Source organism: Cryptomeria japonica, chromosome 5, assembly GCF_030272615.1.
Source record: "Cryptomeria japonica chromosome 5, Sugi_1.0, whole genome shotgun sequence".
Classification (NCBI taxonomy): Eukaryota; Viridiplantae; Streptophyta; class Pinopsida; order Cupressales; family Cupressaceae; genus Cryptomeria; species Cryptomeria japonica.
The window spans coordinates 194,420,179-194,441,281 of record NC_081409.1 but is presented as its reverse complement, the minus strand read 5'-3'; the positions used below and the strand labels follow the sequence as shown (position 1 = coordinate 194,441,281).

Below are 21,103 nucleotides of genomic sequence, written 5' to 3'. Positions count from 1 at the left end.
GACTGCAGCAAGTTGATCGCTAAAATATTTGAGTTTTTGAAGTTGCTTTAATAGAGATTCCCCCCTCATGCAATTTTGTGGAAAACAACACATTCTTTAGACATAGGACCTAGCTTTTCTCGAAGTCTTGATACTTATTTTTCAAACTTTCTCATAATGTAAATGCAGATTTGGCATTCCAGACTTCAAGGATTAAATCATCTAATAAAGACAACTTGAGCAATGATAGCGCTTCCCAGTGAAACTTGTCATAATCATTTGGGTCGGTTGCAGGTCTAGTTTCAATTCCTCATAATTCTATCAAACATCAAGTACTCAACAATCATAAGTATCTAATACGAAAATTTGTTTATTGGTCATTTACCTAGCACCCTAGAATATAAGGTTTTCTGAAACCCTAACAATCCTAGACTATAAGCTTTTCCTGAAACCCTAACAACACCTTCAGACTTGACCGAAAATTTGTTTATTGGCCATTTACCTAGCACCCTAGAATATAAGGTTTTCTGAAACCCTAACAATCCTAGACTATAAGCTTTTCCTGAAACCCTAACAACCCCTTCAGACTTGACCAAAAAAAATTGATCTCAGAAATTTTGCAAACCATTATAAATCTAAAAAACCCAAAAAATTTCAAATCCTTCTCCATCAAATTTGAGAACCTCCCTTGATCTAAAATTTAAAAACCCTAGAAATAAATTTTGATGTGCCCTAGATGCAGCAGGGAAAAAGCAGAAATGATGAATTTTATGCCCCAAAATGGCTGTAATTTTCGGAAAACCGCAAGTTCTGCATAACATGAAACCTGCATGCCCTACATATTACAATTTACTGAAAATCATGAGCTTCCAACATGTAATTGTGATGGAAAACCTCTGAAAACTGACCACGACCCTACAACACTCAATCCTGAAGGATTTTCTGCAAACAAAAAATGACAATATTTGTGCTCATGACAGAATTTTGACTGTGTGTGCTTGCCCACAATTTTGCTGATTTCTCACCATGATCCTTTTTTTTGTTTTCAGACGTGTTTGTTGTAGCTAAATGACTTTAAAAAAAATAGCACTATTCAATCTACCACATTTAATGGTGCAACTACAATATTAAAGGCAGGCACAAATACCATATTAAAAGGCAGTGGAACAGACTCATTAAGAGTTGCAACAACTACAACTATTACAACAACTTTATTTAATAACTTACACCTAACTACCTCTTGTGACATTTTCACACATCGCCCCATTGCAAATGGGGACCCCCTAATTTTTAGGCCCTCTCGGTCTTTTGGCTTTTGTTTGTTGGGTCTCTTCGCAGCACTCTTGTCAGTCTCCTCATTTTCCAAGTGTTTGGGGGTCAGTTTGATCAAGTCTGCAGCTTGTTTGAGCAAATTTGGCTAAGTCTGGGGCTTAATTTGTCTGTTTTAGGGTTTTGTCCTTCAGACTTGGATTTGAGGCCTTTCCTTTACGGTTTTGGAAAAACTGAATGTTGCATTGGAATCAAGACCCTTTGAGGAACCTACCCGTCAAATTTGAGGGAATGAGCAACTTTCTATTTTTAGAAAGTTCCTACTTTTTAGGGTTTTCATTGCCTCCCGAATTGGTCTAATTTTGCCAAAAAATCAAACTTACTATTTTTAGCAGTTTCCATTTTTAGTAAGTGCTTTTATGGCATGTTTTGCCCTAATCCTAACATTTTGAAACACTTACTATTTTGGGTAAAGTCTATTTGTGGCAGGTTCTTCGCAAGCAAACACTGAAGACTAAGCGTTCATGATCATTTCTAAATCCGGAAGTCAAAAAGAAGGCTAATTTGATCAAAAATGGCTAAGTGTGAACATTCATTCCAGAAGTGGAAAACGGAAGTCTGGCGAAAATCACTTCAATTCCCAAAATGGCATCCTGATCATGGAAAACATTCAAAAGTGACCAAGTCTGGAGAAAAACGAGTCAAATTCCTTCATCAAGGTGAAATGGTGCTCAAGTCAAAGGTTGGGCACCACAATCAAGATGCCATGGAAACCTCACCAAATCCAAAATTCCTTGACACTAGCAAAATAGCACCCTAGTTATGAGAAGAGCATCAAATTCAAGGCATCATGAAAAGTTAGCAAATTCCAAATTTCCTCCACCAAGCCAATTTAGCGCCCAAGGAGAGTGTGGAGTGCCCAAGAGGGGGGCGTCATGGAAAAGGAAAGACAAGTCAAATTCCTTCCCCAAGGTGTTTTGGCGCCCTAGGCAAGAGAAGAGCATTGAAATGGAGAGGGCCAGGAACCTGCAAAAGTTGAATTCCTTGCTCAAGGTGAACTAGCTTTCAAGGTCTGTCATGGGCACCAAATGGAGATAGACAAGGAAAAATGCTCAATTTGAAAATTCCTTCACAAGCATGAAATAGCGCCCAAGATGGTTGAGGGCTGCCAAAACCAAGGCTCCATGGAAAAAAGAAAATTCCTTCATCAGAGCAAATTTGTGCCCAAGATGGCTAAGGGGCGCCAAAATGGCAAGGCCATGGAAAATCCAAAGAAGTTGAAATTACTCCTAGTGCAAATGGCACCCAAGTCAAGCATGGAGCGTTGGATAAAGGGAGTCAAGTAAAAACGAGGAGAAATCAAATTTCCTCCACATGATGAATTCCACGCCCAAGTCAAAAAGGTGAAAATTTTCCAAGGCAAGGGAGAAATTGAGAGAAGGAAAATCCCCTCAAGGAAGAATTCAAAATTCCTCTCCCAAGAATGGAAATTTGCCAGAGAATGAAGAATCTCAAGACAAGAAGAAAAATTGACTAAGTGATGGAAATTCTTTCCTTCAAGATGGAATTCCAAAAAAGTGGAAAAATTGACTAAGTGTTGGAAATTTCTTCCTTCAGGACAAAATTCTTGGAAAAAGTGAAAAATTGACTCAGTGTTGGAAATTCCCTCCTTCAAGACAAAATTCCAAGAAAAGTGAAAAATTTACTGAGTGTTGGAAATTCTTTCAAGACAAAATTCTAGGAAAAGTGAAAAAACTGACTAAGTTTTGGAAATTCCCTCCTTCAGGACAAAATTCCAGGAAAGGTAAAAAATTGAGGAAGTGTTGGAAATTTCTTCCTTCAAGATGGAATTCCAAGCAAGGAAGACAACACACCCAAGGATGAATTGAAGATAAAATTTCTAAGGCAAGGAACGAATCAAGGATGCACTGAACAAGAAATTTCTCCCGAAAAAAAATTTTGAAAAATCCATTTTCGAACATCAAAAATCCTCTGAATTTCAAAATGATGATAGATTTGGATTCGCAGAAGTTTCTCTATCTTGGACCCTGGAACCATAATAAGAAGTATTTCCTAAAAAATAGGAAATGTGCAAAATTGATGAAAAATCTTCTCCAAGGCAAAGGAAAATTCTTCCCAGATAAAGTTTTCTCTCTCCAAGGGTTTCTCACCAAGTGGTAGCCATGTCAACGCATGATGAATTAATGGAGCATCTTTTACATGCAGCCGTCACATTTGAGGAATTATCGCAAATTCCTTTTGCGTGCAGTTGTCGCATTCGGGAGATGATGAGGCATTTATGGCATCATGGGCGATTTTGCATGGAGGCATAATTATTGCATTTATGATTCATTGGGCGAGATTGATCGATGATGGTGCATTCAATGCACAATGGATGCCATTTTTGGCAGGAATGTAATCAAATTGTATATGGGCATAATGGGCATTTATTGTTGATTCCCATCTTCTTGCATCATGTGTGGGAAATCTTTTAGAGAAAACCGTAACTAGGGTTTGCATGTAATCAAGGCTTGAGGCCTATATAAGGTGGTGACCCCTTCATTTGTAAAAGCAAGGGAGACTTGTATGAAATTGATGCGATAAGTTTTGAGATAATAACAGTGAAACATTGTTCTTTGATGGTATCCACTTAAGTTATTTTTCAAAGCTTGCATGGTTTCACCTTCCTCACTTAGAGTAGAAGTAGTACAGTGCTTTGATTTGAATTTTGAATGGAGAATGTAATGGTGTTTGATGAATTTCCATGGTTCATACTTTTTGCATCTTGTTGATTATAAGTTGCAATGTAAAGTTAGTCTGAACCCCTAAATTTGTGCTAAGTTCGATTGTGAATAGTCATTTTGATTGCGTCGTGTTGGGTATTCAAATGCACTTTCTCAATGTGAAAATCCTCCAACATCCTCAGAAGATTGCACCGGTTCTTATGGAGTTGTAGTTAATCTTGGCGAAGCGGAGCTTGGTTTATTTGGAATTTGTCCACTAAAACATTATCCATCGATATCATTGCCCTTAGGAGTAGATTTAGATCCTTTTAAACCATTTCTCCTTTATTTTCAGTTCATTTTAGTTTGTTTGAAGTAGAAGCATCGCAAAATTGCTATATCCGATGGTGAAGTTCCAGCCACAGCAAAGAGGTGAAAGAATAATTCAAACGTAAGTCCCCTTGGATTACCAGCAATCACATCAACCCACTGAGTCGAGTCCATTGCGAAAAGGAACCTTGGAGTCGATTGTTTGAACTTTCCGCAATCTTAGCCTACAATCACACTTTGATCAAGAGAGAGTAAGGTGACCGTTGGTAACTTTATTTTGTGTTTGATGCTGTCATAAAAAACATGTCAACACTACCCAAGTATGCTAGAGTGTGAATAGACTTTATAACATCATTATTTTATTCTATATAACTTAAGCTTTACCTATAGGCAAAGCACTATAAAATTAGGCAGACAATTTGGGAACTTAGGCAACAATTCTGAACCCTGCAATAAAACCACTCCAATAGACATGGCAGCAAATTGAGAAACTCTTTTAGATTCAGCAAGAAATTGAATATAACCCTCCAGCATTATAATAATTCATACTTAAAGTAGCTTTGCCTGTTTACCTGTGCTTGACAAGCTTATATATAGAGCCTGTATGACAATAGTAATAGTTTAGAAGGGTCTCTTATTTTGACCTGCACACGAACTGTCATACTAGGCCAATTTTGAAACCTGAGGAGGCCATCTCCTTTGGCCCCAATGTTCTAATTTCTAGCTATATGAGTTGGAATATTGTCATGATGTCAAAGTGCATTTCATGTTGTATTTGATGGTCAGTTTGTATGAAATATATGGTACTATTATCAAGCTGTCTTCATGCAAGCAGGAGATAAAATGTGGATTAAGAATTGTAAAAAAAATCTTTTTAATGTGGCCGGCCCCCCTCTTGGAGCCAACTCATTTATGGGTTCTAAAAATTCTTTTAAATATCCTTTTATAAGGGATGACCCCCCTTGAGTGGTCCACTCCAATCTATGGGCTACAACTAAATTAAAATTGAATTTTGTCATTGGGCCGACCTCATGGAAATAGGCGCCCATTTTTGGAGGCAAAATTTAAATAAAATAAAATACTTACTTCCTCTCTTGGCCAACCTGTTTGAAGAGGTGACTGTTTGGTGAAGAGGCGTTTTGGTTGGTATAAATAAGAGTTCATTTTAAGATCTTTTCTCAGGCATTTCAACAAATATTATTCCTCTTCAAAGAACTCTTTGAGCAGACCCCTAGAGCAAATCTAAGGAGCACCTATGAGCAGATTTTATAAAAGAGTATTGCAGACTTATGAGCAGATATGACCAGACCTTGAAGGTGAATTATTGTAGACTTTAGGAGCAAATTATTGCAAACCTATGAGCAGAGATTCTTGAAAGATTATAAACAGATTTAAGAAGCAATTTCTGAGCAGGTTGTGGAGGACAATCAGATCTGATTCAAGATGAAGATCAAGGACCTTTTTATTCTTTTGGAGGTTGGTGCCTCATTTCAAAGAGATTGCTCTCTTACTGAGTTGGTGCTCAATTGTGGGGATCATTGTCTCCAATGGGTTGGTGCCTATGAATCATCAGAAACTAGGGATTGGTGTCTCCTGTGGGTGGGTGCCTATAAAATTTGTAAAAAGTTTCTAATATAAGCAATATCTTCCCATGGTTTTTGTTAAATGGTAGGTGTGCTCGATTAACCACAGGCAATGATTTTCCCTCCCAACCATAGACAATACTCGATTGTCTCCCCTGAGCACTTATCTTCTAAGTTAATACTACAGCTAGCTATGCTCATGTGGATACTATTCTCCTGATTGTATGTCATTCGATAATGCTAGAGAGTGGGATACGATCTTCATATATACTCGATCTAGTGTGCATTCAACCAACACAACTCCTCCATGAGTCGGCTTCTAATCAACAAAACCTCTTGAATGGGACATGATTATATTATAATTATGAATTGGTTATGCCATCACGTCTCATATTAGAACCGATTCAGTTTCAAGGGACACACCTTAATCGGTTTATTCCAACCACATTTTAATCATTGTTTAGATAACAAAATCAGTTTAGCATGAGTATAACCAAATCGATATAGCTAAATTGTCTAAGGCCAATTAGGCCAATTAGACAATTTAGTTGTCTATATTGGCTCAGAAGAATTCCGACCGACGCTATTACATCAACAGTTTTCTCCCACAAGGGTTACCACATAAATCATGTGTTTTTGCCTGCTAGATCTTGCATTTGTGTTTGAATAAGTCTTGAAGTATTGTTATTGTGACTACTCAAGTTTTGGAAAGAAAAATTTAGTTATTATACTGATTCATCCTGCACCCAACCACCCCCCCCCCGGACCTTCTAAGTATAATAGTGTGCTCTTCAGTATGCCCTATTTTGCACTATTGATATTAAATAAATATTCTCTTTTACTAAATCCAAAAGGAAACTATATACCTATATCATAGATTGGACTTCAACATATAAATTTGAGGTTCTTAGCAACTTCAAACACATTAAATGCAGATATAAAAACAATAAGTGATCTTACATAATGTTTGATGATTAATGTTATTGATATGACAAGCATCTTAAATAAAAAAGACCATGGCTACCGATATTCCTCCAAAGATATTACAGCTAAACTGAATATGACCAAGCATGGAGAAAAATGGTGACAAAAATCCCTAAATATACACAATTTAAACAATTTGGGAATGACCTTAAAGACTCATCTAGCCTAAAGGACCAAAAAGGATTCACAAAAGAGACTTCTGTTAGATTACAGCAAATTAGGCTTTCCTCCAAAATCTCAAACAGACATTAATATTTATTTAAAAAAAAAAAATGAACAATGTCAATAATCTATGAAGAGAAATGAACGTTGAAAGACCATAGTCATCATTACTTCTGAGATAAACTGCTCAAATGCTGGAAATGCAGCATCTCTCAGCTGCCGATTGCCATGTTTGCTGCAAAACAACACAAGCTATGAGTCTACAGCATAAAAATTTGGTGTGTTTATAGGAAAAACAAAGATAACTAAGAGAAATAAGATATTTCACTCACCAATATGACTGCAGCCATTTGAGAATGACCATAGAGTTCTCCAAGAGACGCAAACGAAATAGATTTGCATGTCGTGATAAAAGCCTCAGGCCAGCTGCTTGCAATATGTTCAAACATAAGTAAAAATGACCAGTATGAATTATGCATAGGTACTTGTTAACACAAAATATGGTTTAAATTACATAAAACATTCACCTTGACTTGAAGATGCTATCCAACAAAGCTAATCAAAATATTTTAGCCTTAGTGGCTATGCAGATACCAGCTATCAACATAGAAGAAGAGAACAATGGAGAACAGCAAATTCAATTGACAACCCACAAGGACCTCATCACAGGCATCATAGAAGAGCTGCAAGAAAAGGGGAAACTGAAAAAAGAGATGTTGGAAATGTTCCAAGATTAAGGTATAGGAGTGAAGAGGGAAGAAGAATCCTCTACAAAAATGCAACTCAAACCCGGGTGTGCACAATGATCACTCTACCATATTCTCTTTCTTTCAATCAAGAATATTTTAGTAGTTTTGAAAAGTACACTAAATTATTTGGTTTTAAATGTTAACCAAGATGGATTGTCATAGAAAAGGACTTGAAAAGAATGGCCAAGCTCCACAAAGGTTGAGGAAAGACCTCAAGATACATGATTGGCATTTTTTGTTGGCATACAAGAGGTTGGAAAACTTCAAAACAGCAGGCATAAGAAAAGCTTGCAAAGACAAGGAGGCCAAGCCACTAACAACAGAGAAAACAGCCCGCATAAGGTAATGGTATCATTGTTATTGTCAAAACTAAAGATAATTCAGAGCCTCAAATTGTTGTGCAATATCCCAATTTTGACAGGTTGGGAAATAAAATATTATTTAATTCCTTACAACTAAATTGTTTCAAAAAGAGGAATTAAATTTAATTATTTAATATTATTACCAAATGGGAAGTTAAAAGGTAATATTAAATAATTATTAAAGTGACTTTAGAAAATTAATATTATTTTAAGTCACTTAACTAATGGTGGCAACCTTATGGGAACTGAAATCAATATTATTTAAATGGCTTGGGGATTGATACTTAAGGGTGGAATGATTAATTATTTCTATATTTTAGTTTCTAAGGAAATGCTCAGATTTGCAGGCGCGGGATGGAAAACCCTGAGACCATTTTTGGTAGTGAAATTATCTGCAATAGGTGATCTTGGAGGAGTCATTTAGGCTTCTCAATTGGTGTGTAACAGTTGGAAGTTTTGCAGAATTTGTGAAGTCTCCACTGTAGACCATAGAAGCAATAGTCTGCAAAAAATTGTGATTATACCTGATTAATCCTGAGTCCTAGAGCCAGCCGATTTATTCCTCAAAAAAATCCCAATTCACGAAAAAATCGTTAACCCAAATTTTAATGATATTTCACATTAAATTCATGTTCAAAATCCCCCAAAAATGGCAAAACAAGTGAAAAAAATCATTGTAAAAACTTGCAAAACCCTACAAAACTCGTGAAATTACTGAATTGCTTAGAAATAGGGTTGATCCGAGATGAAATAAGAGTCGATGTGGAATCAACATTGAAAAATTTTGTTATTTTGTCCATTTTCAGGGGGTTCATCATTCCCCACACTTCACTTGTTCAAACCCACATTACTCGAGGACACGTCCCCGAGTTTTTTTCAGGCATCCCCATCTCAAGGACGTCCCAGGGACAAGGGACTCATAGGGGATGTCCCTATAAATTCTGCATATAGGCAGTGAAACAATGAATTCTATAAGCAATTTGACTTTGACTCTCAATTTAACACAAATTTGCCATAAGAAATTTGTTAGTTCTTATAAGTTAAGGTTCTATAGTGTATATGTGCATGTTTTATCCATGTTTTCATATAAATATTTTAAATTTCCCTATTTTTATATAGCCGTCCCCTTTGCTGTCCCCTAGTCATCCCAAAAATTGGCAAAAAAAATCAGTCACAAAAATTGGCAAAAAAAATCAGTCACAAAAATTGGCAAAAAAAGTCACTGTCCCGAAAACACATACCCTCGTCCCCTGTCGTCCATGTCCCGGAGCTCAGGGTAACATAGGTTCAAACCCATGAGCTCAACGACCCAACAAAAGGCAAAAAGCCTGCGAGCCAAATGGGCCAACAAGAGTTTGAACCTTGGTGGCTGCCTCACCATTGGAGTGTTTCGACCACAGCACTAAACATCTAAAGACATATATAATATATATAGATATAGATAAACAATATTTAATTTATAATTGATATAGTTAATTTTGCTCAAACAAAGACATACAACTCATTAAGTGAGCAATATATTCAAAGTGCTCCACGAAATAAATTTGAATGACAACAAAAAAGCTTACATAGGTGATGTAATGTCCCCTACCTGATTAACATAATTAATCTATTTCAATATACTAAAATTGATTGAGAGACTAATCATGAAGCCGGTCATTGATATTCTTCAATTTATTAGTTATTAACAAGTGCTTATTTATTTTCCTCATTAGATGATTAATTTCATTATACATAGTTCTTAATATAGATATCAAACCTTGTTACTGGTTCGGTTTTAAGGGAGAAAGGTCTATATATGTTACCAAAGCACTTAGAGACCAGATACAATAGGTTCCCTCAAAGTTTACAGATCCAAGCCCTTACCTATCTTGGGTCTATGCCCTCAAGGCTTATGGATCGCTGATCCCCACCCTATCTTGGGACTTAACCTATTGCTTGGATTTAGACTGCCCCTCTTTGGAACAGCTCATTCTAATCTTCTTAAATACTGACAATAATAACATGATTTAGACTGTAAGTATACTAATTTCTTATGTATTATGAATATATATGAAATTGAGTATGACTGTCATACATATTACAGTCCATATTAATATTACTATTAATTTTGCATAAGAACATTATCAGGCTTCATATATTAAGCATACTTATTAAACACATCCCCGTGCATACCACCAAGAACAAGGATGTTACTGCCTGTAACTTAATAACAGTTCTGTTCTGATCTGATTGATAATATATATTGGTCTTCTATAGTATTAAACTTATATCTGTTGTGACGGATATCCCCCATAATTCTTCCTGTTGTTGCCCTTTATAGTTTCACATTTCCTTGAGAAGAGACGACTCTTGGATGTTTCCCTTTATAGTTTCACGTTTCCTTGAGAAGAGACGACTCTTAGATGTTGCCATTCCCGTGGGAGGTCATACTCTTCTTAGAGACATCTCTTCATAACTCAAACTAACGGATTATTGTTAAGTGCCTTAATGATGTTGTTTAAGAGAATCTCTATCCTTCCTTAATCGCTAATTTCCAAAGAATGGTTTCCTGTTTATTCAAATGTGTTGGGTGCAGAGGTGTAATCGTTGCTTCTCATCCTTGATTGCTGTAGTTGGCAGAAGAGGCACTCTAAGATGAGGTCCTCTTGAGGCGATGCCAATATTCCTCATACTCTTTGCTTGCAATTCCTACACATATTCGTTCTCAGCTCTTTACATATTTATAATTTTATTGAATTTGTTTCTACACTTATGAATGATTTCCAATCGTATTTCTATACGCCTAGAGTTCCAAATGTCTCTTATCTATTCGTTGTTACTTATTTAGGAATCGATGTGGATACTTAGAATGCTTGGTGTTTGATGTAGTATGATTGTTTCCTTCATCATGCTTTATGGAGGTAATTACCACCAGGTGCATTGATTACTTTGGTCTAAGATCATTGAAAATCATGAAATCTCATAAATGAGACGATTTTCTAATTAATGGTAAGAGCATTTCATGCGACTGGGTCGTTGTCAGATCGGGGGCATGACAGTCGTAATAAAAGAGCCTCCAACACAATCATTAAAATTTGTCTCTACCTAAAATAGTAGTTGCAAGCTAGGTATTGCCAAAACTTGCTAATCTTTTACTTCAGCTAAACAAATGCCTTTTTTTGAATTCTACCCCATATAAAAAACTTACCAATTGCCATCAGTGAATATAAAGCATTGCAACTGTGGAATATGATTTGATAAGCTTTCTCAAATATTGAACTACCCCTAGAAAGCGCCTTGCCTCAATCACAATGAAAGTCTTCAATCACTTCAAAATAGCTTCCACTTTTACTAAATTTCTAATAATAGCCGGATCTCTATCTGATAAATTTTGATCTCAGCTACTTCATAGACTTAGCTAATCTTTGATCTCAGACTTAGACAACTATTTGCTGTATTTGGTGACTGCCCTTTTAAAAAGTTAAATGAATATTTGCCTATGTAATCAGCAATATGAATATTAACAACAAAAATCTATTTTCTACAATCATGGGGTAAACTCTATTTTAGCTCTATATATTTCTATGCTATGAAAATGCCCTCAAGTTTTTAAAAAAGTAGTTTGTGTCTATTTTTCTACAATTTTTTAAAATCCAATTTTTTGCCCACTATTTTAAAAAATCTAGTACCTTTGGTTTTCCGACTTTTTCCCAAAAGATTTTTGTTGCTATGATATAAAGCATTGCAATTGTGGAATATGATTTGATAAGCTTTCTAAAATATTGAGTTAACCCTACAAAACTCCCTGCCTCAATCACAACGACATTCTTGGATCACTTCAAAATGGCTTCCACTTTTACTATTTGTCTGTTAACTTTTGATCTCAGTTACTTCATAGACTTAGCTAATACTTGATGTCAGACTTCGACAACTATTTGGTGTATTTGGTGACTGCCCTCTTAAAAAGTCAACTGAATATTTGCCTATGTAATCAACAATATGAATATAATTATATAAACAACAAAAAATAAACAAAAAATAATTTTCTACAATTCATGGGTTAACTCTATTTTATTTGCTCTTTATTTCTCTATGCTATGGAAATGCCCTTAAGTTTTTAATAAAAACATTTTTTGTCTCTTTCTCTACAATTTTTTGTCCTTTTTTAAATCTGATCTTTTCCTGATTTTTTGCCGATTTTTTCTTTATTTTTTCAAAAAAGCTTATACTTTTGGTTTGCCAATTTTTTCCCCAATAAATTTTTGCTACCTTAAAAATGAGGAGCACACAAGTGCTCTTTGCCCAAGGGGAACAAGCAAGCCCATCCACCACGCCACCAAAACCACCTGCCAATCCAAAACACATCACCTGGCAAGTACCGTAACAAGAAGCGAGGGAATAATAACAACCGCTACAATAATAACAACAGTTTCCCACTAAGCAAGATATAGTACGACGCGAATGGGAGACCCACGATCTAGTGATGAAAATGTAATGAATAGGATCACTTCGTGCAGGACTGTCAGAGCAATCAAAATAACAATGCAAGTTTATTATGCAAATGGTGAAGACCTGAAAAATCACGAAGAGGCTGATTGCCCAAAGAAAAAAGTGGTAAACATGTTGGCCATGAAAGTGTTGGTGATCACTAGGTAACAAACAAAGAAAGCAGTATATCCAGACCCCCGTACGAAGAAGGAAAGACTTCAGGAAGCCAAAGCCGACATGGAACGGGCAATGGCGGAGGAAAGAAGAGCTTCTAATGAAACAGCCACCATCAGCACTCCACTACGGTCAAAGTCTAAGAAGAACATAGTAAGACAGGTGCTGCAAACTACAATACCCGTAGGGGTAACTGACCATCTACAAACCACGCCACAATTAAAAATGGCCATCAACAACATAGTATTCAATGCCTTGTAGCAATCATATATCTAATTATTATGCTTCAAAAAATTGTCCCACTTTTCTGCCTACAACCATGCCAAACTATTACTATCGCAAACCATATAAATCAGAAATTTGAGTTTATCAATGAGCACTTAGGTAGTCCAGTGCCTTCACGTAGCAGCAAGGAAGGTTTTCCAACTAAATAATGATTCAAACCATCCAAAATCAAATCAAATAGCTTATTCCAAAGACCAGCTTCAAACCCTTACTGAAATCCCATGAATTGCTGAGGTTGGCAAGCACAAATCCACGCTAACATATGTCACCATGAACAACCCAAAACTCCAAATAATCGAACAGTCAAAGCTTCACAAATATTTAACTTCTACCCCAAATGAAATAAGCAATGTACCCACTCTTACAATTCCAAAAATGCAGCAATATATCCCAAATCTTGCAAATTTCCCACTAAAGGGAACCACGCAAAATATCTCAACTAAATGCACATGTGAAATACCTGTATGATATTTCCACCAATCAGCCAGAGTAGATCTTCCACTTCCATAGCCAATCTTTTCCAAAAGGGATTTTGTCCTCTGGAAAGCTGAGTTGAACCAACTCCAAAAACCACAAAAGGTTTTCTTTCCATCAAAGAAAATATCAAAACTAATTATCTTCAACATAGAGCAAATGAGCTCCAAAATACCTTTTTATAAGCTCCAAACTCAACGCCCTAATTATAATTTAATCAACTCCCTATGTTCTCCTATGTTAGCGCCCACTTCCAAACAACACTTAATTAAATAATTTAAAACTTTATAACTCCCTAGGCACCAATATAAAGTTAGTTTATTAAATAATTTAAAACCTTATAACTCCCTAGGCACCAATATAATTTTTTATTAAATTTACAAAAAATATATATATACATTTTAACTAATAAATTAACGCTATTTAAATAATACCTCAAAACACCATAAGTTGTCAAGATATCATTATCAACGTAATCACCAACTGTCCCAAAATAGTAACACTACCTAAACCAACTAAAACTATCAAAAGATAACAGATGCCAACACGAGCTCATACTATAAATAGCAATGTTCTCCAAGGACCACAAGTCATCAAGATAATTAACGCAATCACCAACTATCCCAAAATAGTAACATTGCCAGAAACAACTGAATCTGTAAGGTGACAACTGATACTAACACGAGCTCATACTATAAATGGCATTGTTCTTCGAGGACCAAAGAGAACAAAACCAAAAAAATCCAAAAAGATAAGTGTCATGAAAGCATAGCAATGTTCTCCAAAGACCAGAGAGAACAAACTTAGAAAAAACATGAAAGATTAGCGCCATGCAAACACTTACTATAAATAGCAATGTTCACTGAGGACCAAAGAGAACAAACCAAAAAAAATCAAAAAGATTAGCGCCGTGTAAGCACTTACTATAAATAGCAGTGTTCTCCAATGACCAAAGAGAACAAACCCAAAAAAAACCAAAAAGATTGGTGCCATGCAAGCACTTACTATATAAACCAAATGTTGAAGAAACCCATTGAAACTAAGAACTGAGCTCACCAAGAATATAGGAACACTCCTTGCAAAATTGGAAACCTCCAAGAACCCTGAAAACTGGCCAACCCTAGTGTTGACGTGTCTAAAATCGTTCAACTTGTGACTTCATCCGGCCAACGCAGAATAGAATGTACTCGTTGAGTATCCTATCCTCTCTTGAGATAAGGAAATCCCTAATGCTGTTTTTTGTTTGATCAAAGGGGACAACCTCAAGGTTTTGATTGTCAGGTTTTGACTGCAGGATTACTCAGTGGTAGATGTGATTTGCTGGGAGCACGAGGGGACTTACGATTTGCAACAAGCTGGTCTGCTGCGATTCTCGAATTACATAATAAAGGGCAAAAGGAAAGGGTTAGGAGATCTAAAACTAACAACATGGGTATGCGGGTAGAGATGGATTCAACATAACCAATTCCTGCTTGGCCAGAATAGCTCACAACCTTGCAGGAACGGTGCAATCTTCAAAGGGACTTGGAAGATTTTCAGACTGGAGACGCACGGCTAAGCACCCAATTCTGGCGCAGCTCAGATGGACACCTGCAATTCTCGAGAGTCATTTGAAAATTTCCCAAGTTTTGACGCTTTTACTCCTTCCACGAATTTAGTTGTTCTTGGCAATTTCGGGCAAGAGGGGCGTTCAAAAAGTTTTCAAAACTTTGACATTTTCACCCCTTAATGGTGAATTTCGGGATTTTGGGCACTTTTGCAAACTTTGGGATTTTGGAGTGTTTTGCCAACTTTCACTTTTTAACATTTTGGCTAAAAGGTCCGAATTTGGCCATTTGGGGCACTTTTGCCAACTTTTCACTTTTCAGATTTTCACTTAAAGGTCCCAATTCGGCCCTTTGGGCACTTTTGCCAACTTTCACTTTTTAACATTTTGGCTAAAAGGTCCGAATTTGGCCATTTGGGGCATTTTTGCCAACTTCACTTTTTAGATTTTCACTTAAAGGTCCAAATTCGGCCCTTTGGGCACTTTTGTCAACTTTCACTTTTTAACATTTTGGCTAAAAGGTCCGAATTTGGCCATTTGGGGCATTTTTGCCAACTTTTCACTTTTCAGATTTTCACTTAAAGGTCCAAATTCGGCCCTTTGGGCACTTTTGCCAACTTTCACTTTTTAACATTTTGGCTAAAAGGTCTAAATTTGGCCATTTGGGGCATTTTTGCCAACTTTTCACTAAAAAGTGCGAGTTTTGGCACTTGGGCGAGTTTGTCAACCTTGGCACTTTGCATTCTTTATCTCCTTTGTATCCCTTGGCGAAAATCGGCATTTCAACGTCATTGCAGGCCTTAACTCTTTCTTCACATTTAGGCGATTTTGCGAGAATTGGGGAGTTCTAAGATCGCAATATGGCCCTAGAGGCCGAATTTGGTTTTAGCGACACTTGACCCTTCATATCCCCTTCCTCTTCCGCAAGGACAAAAAGGCACAAACTGGGGGGTCCCTGTCCAAGACGGGGATGGGTGTGCGATTCGCACAACACCTAGCAAAATAGGAAGGCGTAAAAATGGAGACATTACAGATCCATAATTTAACTATTGTCATAGTATATTGTGCCCATTTTATATATGCACTTAATTAAATCTACGATGCTGCAAATTGTTGGTCTGTATTCTTTATCAACAATACAATAAAAAAGTATTATTACTATTAATGATTAATCCCCCACATTGCTTTCAAATATGAGTTGGACCATTTAGTTTCATTCAAGGGTATGTAACCATTGTTTCTAATAATTGGCATTATTGTGTGAGCAACAAATGCTATGAATTGATAGTCATCACATATTTGTTTAATTGATATTATTGGCTATTTGGGGTTTGATGACTCAAGTCTTTCAGACTTATACTTCCCACTGAGGTCACCTCAATCACCTTTCATAACTTATACCGCTGCCCAAAAGTTGGTTGATGTTTCATAAAAGGGATATTAAATATAACATATTAATAAAATAATCAAATTAACTTAGATTACTACTTTATCAAGTAAGTTATATTTATTAAATTATGGTATATTCAGTTCCTAAATCTGATTGTTTATTTTTGTGATGTAGCTTGTATTAAGAAAACAGAAAAACAAAAATATAAATTGAGAAAAATACAAAATTCACATTCTATTCCAATTAAATTAGTTTATTTTCTTGGGCTAGGGGCCTAGCTCAAATGGCAAGAGCTTCTTATGGTAGGCACGAGGTCCAATCTCCCTCCAACCCACATGGTACTTGAGGGTGTGTCGTGCCCAACGTCAATGATCATGTTAAAAAGTTTACCCAGTACACTACAGTTTATGGGGGGGGCTACCGGATTCCTGCAATCTAAAACAAAATAGTTTATTTTCTCAGTTTTTCACATTTCATGTTAACTGTCGAATATAGTGTAGAGTTTTCTATTTCATAGTTTAGCATAGCTATTAAATGTCACAAAACCAAAAAAAATTACCAAAAATTAATAATATTACAAAAATTACATATTTTGCACAACCAGATTTGGGGACATTAAAGAAGTTTATCTTCATCTTGGGTTTGAATGAATGGGATTAGGTATTCTTGTCAAAGGGAAACCAAAGAATTTTAATTCCATTTGTGTATGCTATAGAAGAATTTGTGCATTTCTTGTTACATTGAACAAAAGAATGTTAAATCTTATATTGAGCATGAATTGAATGTGTTAAAATGGTATAGTTACTTTCCATCTTTTAAGTTTTTAAAAAGTAGCTCCTTGAACTCTATTAATGGAGGTTGGTGTATTTATGCGTTCTCAAGAAATTTGGAAAAAGATAAAAATTGAAATTTTGAATGTTTGGAGGGTTTTATTTTGTAGGAGAATGGATATAGATTTGTAATGAAGTATGCAGAGAACTAGGTAGTGTTCCATGAATTCACAATATATTTTCCCTTGTTGAAGACCAAAACTGTGAAATCGTAATCATAGTATGTGCAATAAGAATTGAGTAGTAACGAGGGCTTGGAGTGGTCTTAGCCCAACATACTTGTAATGAAATGTGTGGTTGTCGTGAGAGAGAATAAACTTTAATTAACAAAACCCATCAAATTTTATATTTAACAAGCCCAATAAGAGAAAATTTTCACAATAGATGGTAATAAATTATTGTGAAGTAAAATTGTATCAACACATTGGTTGAGGAAAAGTTCATGGAAAAACATCTATATTGGTAAATGTTTACACAAGGTTATTTAGCATCCTCAACTTGATTTTATTCATGACCAACTAAAGTGATGATGCTCTGCATGCCCTAGCTAATAGCTCTTCCTTGCTTGAGTTTGATCATGTGAATCCAATATCATGAACTTTGAACCAAATCCAATTTGTGTTGTGTAAACCCAAATTGTGGCATGTATTGATTTATCTAATGTGTGTGAAGTTGTTATGTTCTTGCTATCCCAATCTAGCTGGATGGACCTCAAGGTCCCACATTGTTGAAAGGTACACTAAACACTGTCGGTGGCAACTTGAAATCCTTGAAGGAACATCTTCAAGATTGTGCAAGGCTCTCATGATATTGTATGCTTTGTCGTAGATTGCAATTCTTAAGAAATTGAAAAGTTGCATGTTGAGAATGCTTGTAAACTATGTTTTCAAGTTGTCATTGTGTTTTAAGCTATCATTGTAATCATTTGTAATCCATAATGTATGGATGTGGATATCACATTATTAACCTGTAGTAGTGATCATTTGAGTTGATTTTTACGATGAAAATCTTTTGCAATGTGAGATTTTAAGGTTATATCCCTTGGATCTAATTTTTACTCAAAATTGGAAAGTGACAATTTATGTTTAGCTAGCTATTATAGTTTGGGAGTTACAATTGAATGTATGTTTCTTTTGTAGCATTGTTAAAAATTGCTATTATGCTTGTGATTATTGAAATTATAAGAATAATTATTTTTAATATTTTGATCACTGAATATGGAGTTTAGTCATATTGTATTTCAAAGGTGGTAACAATTTATAAGTAGCAATAAATGTGTAGAAGTGATGACTCGTTTTGGGGTTCATTTGTTTTGTCTTGCATTAGTGGATAGGACGTAGGGCATTTAGAAGCCTTGACCACGCCCAAAAACCAATCTGTCAAGGTGGAACTCCTCTTGTGATACACAGTTTTCTTTTTACTTTATCCTTCTTAGAGTGTCTTTGTGAAGTCAAAGGAGTTTTACGTTCCAAAGTAGTTAGTGATGCATGGGCAGCTTGGAGACAATCTACATTAGATATTGCAGTTGACGTGAGAGGAATGGTCCTTGATGACCATTTTGGGCTGATGTTAAATTTGTTGTCAACTTTAATAAGCCCATATGTGAGGTAATCAAAATTGCAAAATCAAACGAGCCATGTTTCGAAGAAATTTATGAAGAAATAGATTCCATATGTGAAAGAGTTAAGAAAATAATAGCTGCAAGAGATCTTTCTCTATATCCTTTGATAGAAGAAAAGATACATGGACGATGGAACAAACTTAACACACCCTTCATGGTGTTGCTTATGCTTAAAATCCTAAAGAGTATTATATACAAGTGAACAATAAGAAGGCTCCATTTGAAGGGATATAGGCTCCAATAAAAAAGATTTATGGCCAAGGTGAGGATACTTCAATTATAAGGACTCAATGGAATAAGTTTTCACGTGGGCATAGTGATCTTTCTTCCATGGAAACCTTATATGATATGCATGCAAAGAAAGACACTATAGAGTGGTGGTGGAAGTGGATGTAGAATCATGGAGATGAAACCCCTAATTTGTAATAAGATTACTCTCACAAGTAACCAACTCTTCATCTTGTGAGAGGACTTGGAGTACTTATAGTTTTTATTCATACACTAAAGAGGCACTGACTAGGGCCAAAGAAAGCAAAGAAACTAATGTACATTCATAGCTCACTTCGCCTTCTCTCTCGTAGAGAGTCTAGGTGGGACTAAATTTCACCTAATGGTGAAGTTGCAAGCTTGGTGTATGAAGTGATTGAAGCGAATGGCCTCAATGATTTACCGCCAATTCTACTACCAATATTGTACCCTGAGCTTGAGAGTGATAAGTATTTGGAGAGTATCACAACCGAAGTCCTAGAAATGGATGACATAGAAGTGAATCAAATAGATTTCTGATTTTTTATTTTTGTATGTGTATCAGCCTAATAGGCTATCAACATTTCTGAACTTTACTATGTAAATCAATATGTAGTATGAACTCTTTTACATTTGTATGTTTAAACTTTAAAGTTATTGTTTAACTTTACCAATACTCTTTTTTTGAAAGTTTAATGTCATAATATTTTCAGTTTTAATGTTAGCAAATTAATAATTTATTAAATTATATTTTTTTAAATGGCATCTCCAAGTACCCATGTACCAGTACCAGTCTCCAATACCAATACTAATACAGTCTCCTAGCAACCTTGTGATATACTCATTCACAAATAGACTTCAGAGGAATATCTTTCAAACTATAGATATAATGCTACAATTTTTCCAAAAAAACATAGCTTTTTTCCAAACCTTTTAATTGTCCATTTAGTGTACAAGAGGTGGAATGATTAGGTCCTAGTTTCACAAGACAGGGTCAAAGCAGATCCAAATATGACCAAAGCAATGCTCAACTTAGAGATTTCAAAAATGCTCAAAACATTGCAGGGTCTTGCAAGGTAACACGAATGACTTATCAAGAACCATAGGTCAATTGCTGACCTGCTCACAACACAATAAAGAAACGTGCCTTCCATTCCAATGAAGAAGTCACATGAACCAAGCAAACCGAAAAAAGCCATGTACACCACCCCAAGATTAGTTATTTTGGAATTTAGCAAGACATTGGTTGTGGAATGTGATGCTTTAGGGATGGCTTGGGGCTATTATAATGCAACGAAGACAACTTGTAGGGTTTGAGAATCAACAACAAGGATATGAATCTCAGGAAACCCATTTATGAGAAGGAAATGTTGGAAATAATACATGAAATCAAGCAATGGCACATGAATTTGATGGAGAGTCAAGTACTTTCCAAAGCAGAACCTAATGTCAGAGGAGCAGCAAACATGGATCACTAATATATTGGAATACAATATCAAGATTCAAGATCATTTATAAGGAATGGAAAGAAAATGTGTTAGCTGATGCATTATCTAAAAAGGAAGAAAACACAGAAGCACTACTTTGTTTCCAGTAGATCTTACAAGCAAATTGAAAGATGCTGACTTAGGAATGTAGCAAACTGACTCACTTTTCTGACTTTTGTATTCTTTAACCAGCGAGAAGGAAATTGATTCTTGTTTGTTTGTTTGTGGTTTTTTCACTTTTTTTGTGTTTTGCAAAGTATGAATGGTTGGGAATTGAATGATGCAATTGATAGATAACAATAAACATAAGCTAATGACTGAAATAAAATTTCAGAATGACTGAATGTGTTACACCAATTATTAAAAACCAATTAACAATGGAATTCACCAAAGACAAGCCAAAATTGGCCTACCAGGGGTCCCACGCCTTGCCTGGAGG

At 35.8% G+C, this 21,103-nt stretch overlaps 1 protein-coding gene across 7 annotated transcripts in view; it reads right to left on the bottom strand.

Moving 5' to 3' along the window:
* Positions 1-21,103, bottom strand: part of LOC131027990 (uncharacterized) — a 200,942-nt gene that overhangs the window by 143,263 nt on the left and 36,576 nt on the right. For all 7 annotated transcript variants that reach the window (XM_057958096.2, XM_057958098.2, XM_057958100.2 and 4 more), the window contains exons 5-6: positions 7,363-7,456; positions 7,202-7,265 (exon numbers count right to left, since the gene is read on the bottom strand). In XM_057958096.2, the coding sequence (XP_057814079.1) occupies positions 7,202-7,265; positions 7,363-7,456 (158 nt within the window). The remainder of the gene's footprint in view (positions 1-7,201; positions 7,266-7,362; positions 7,457-21,103) is intronic.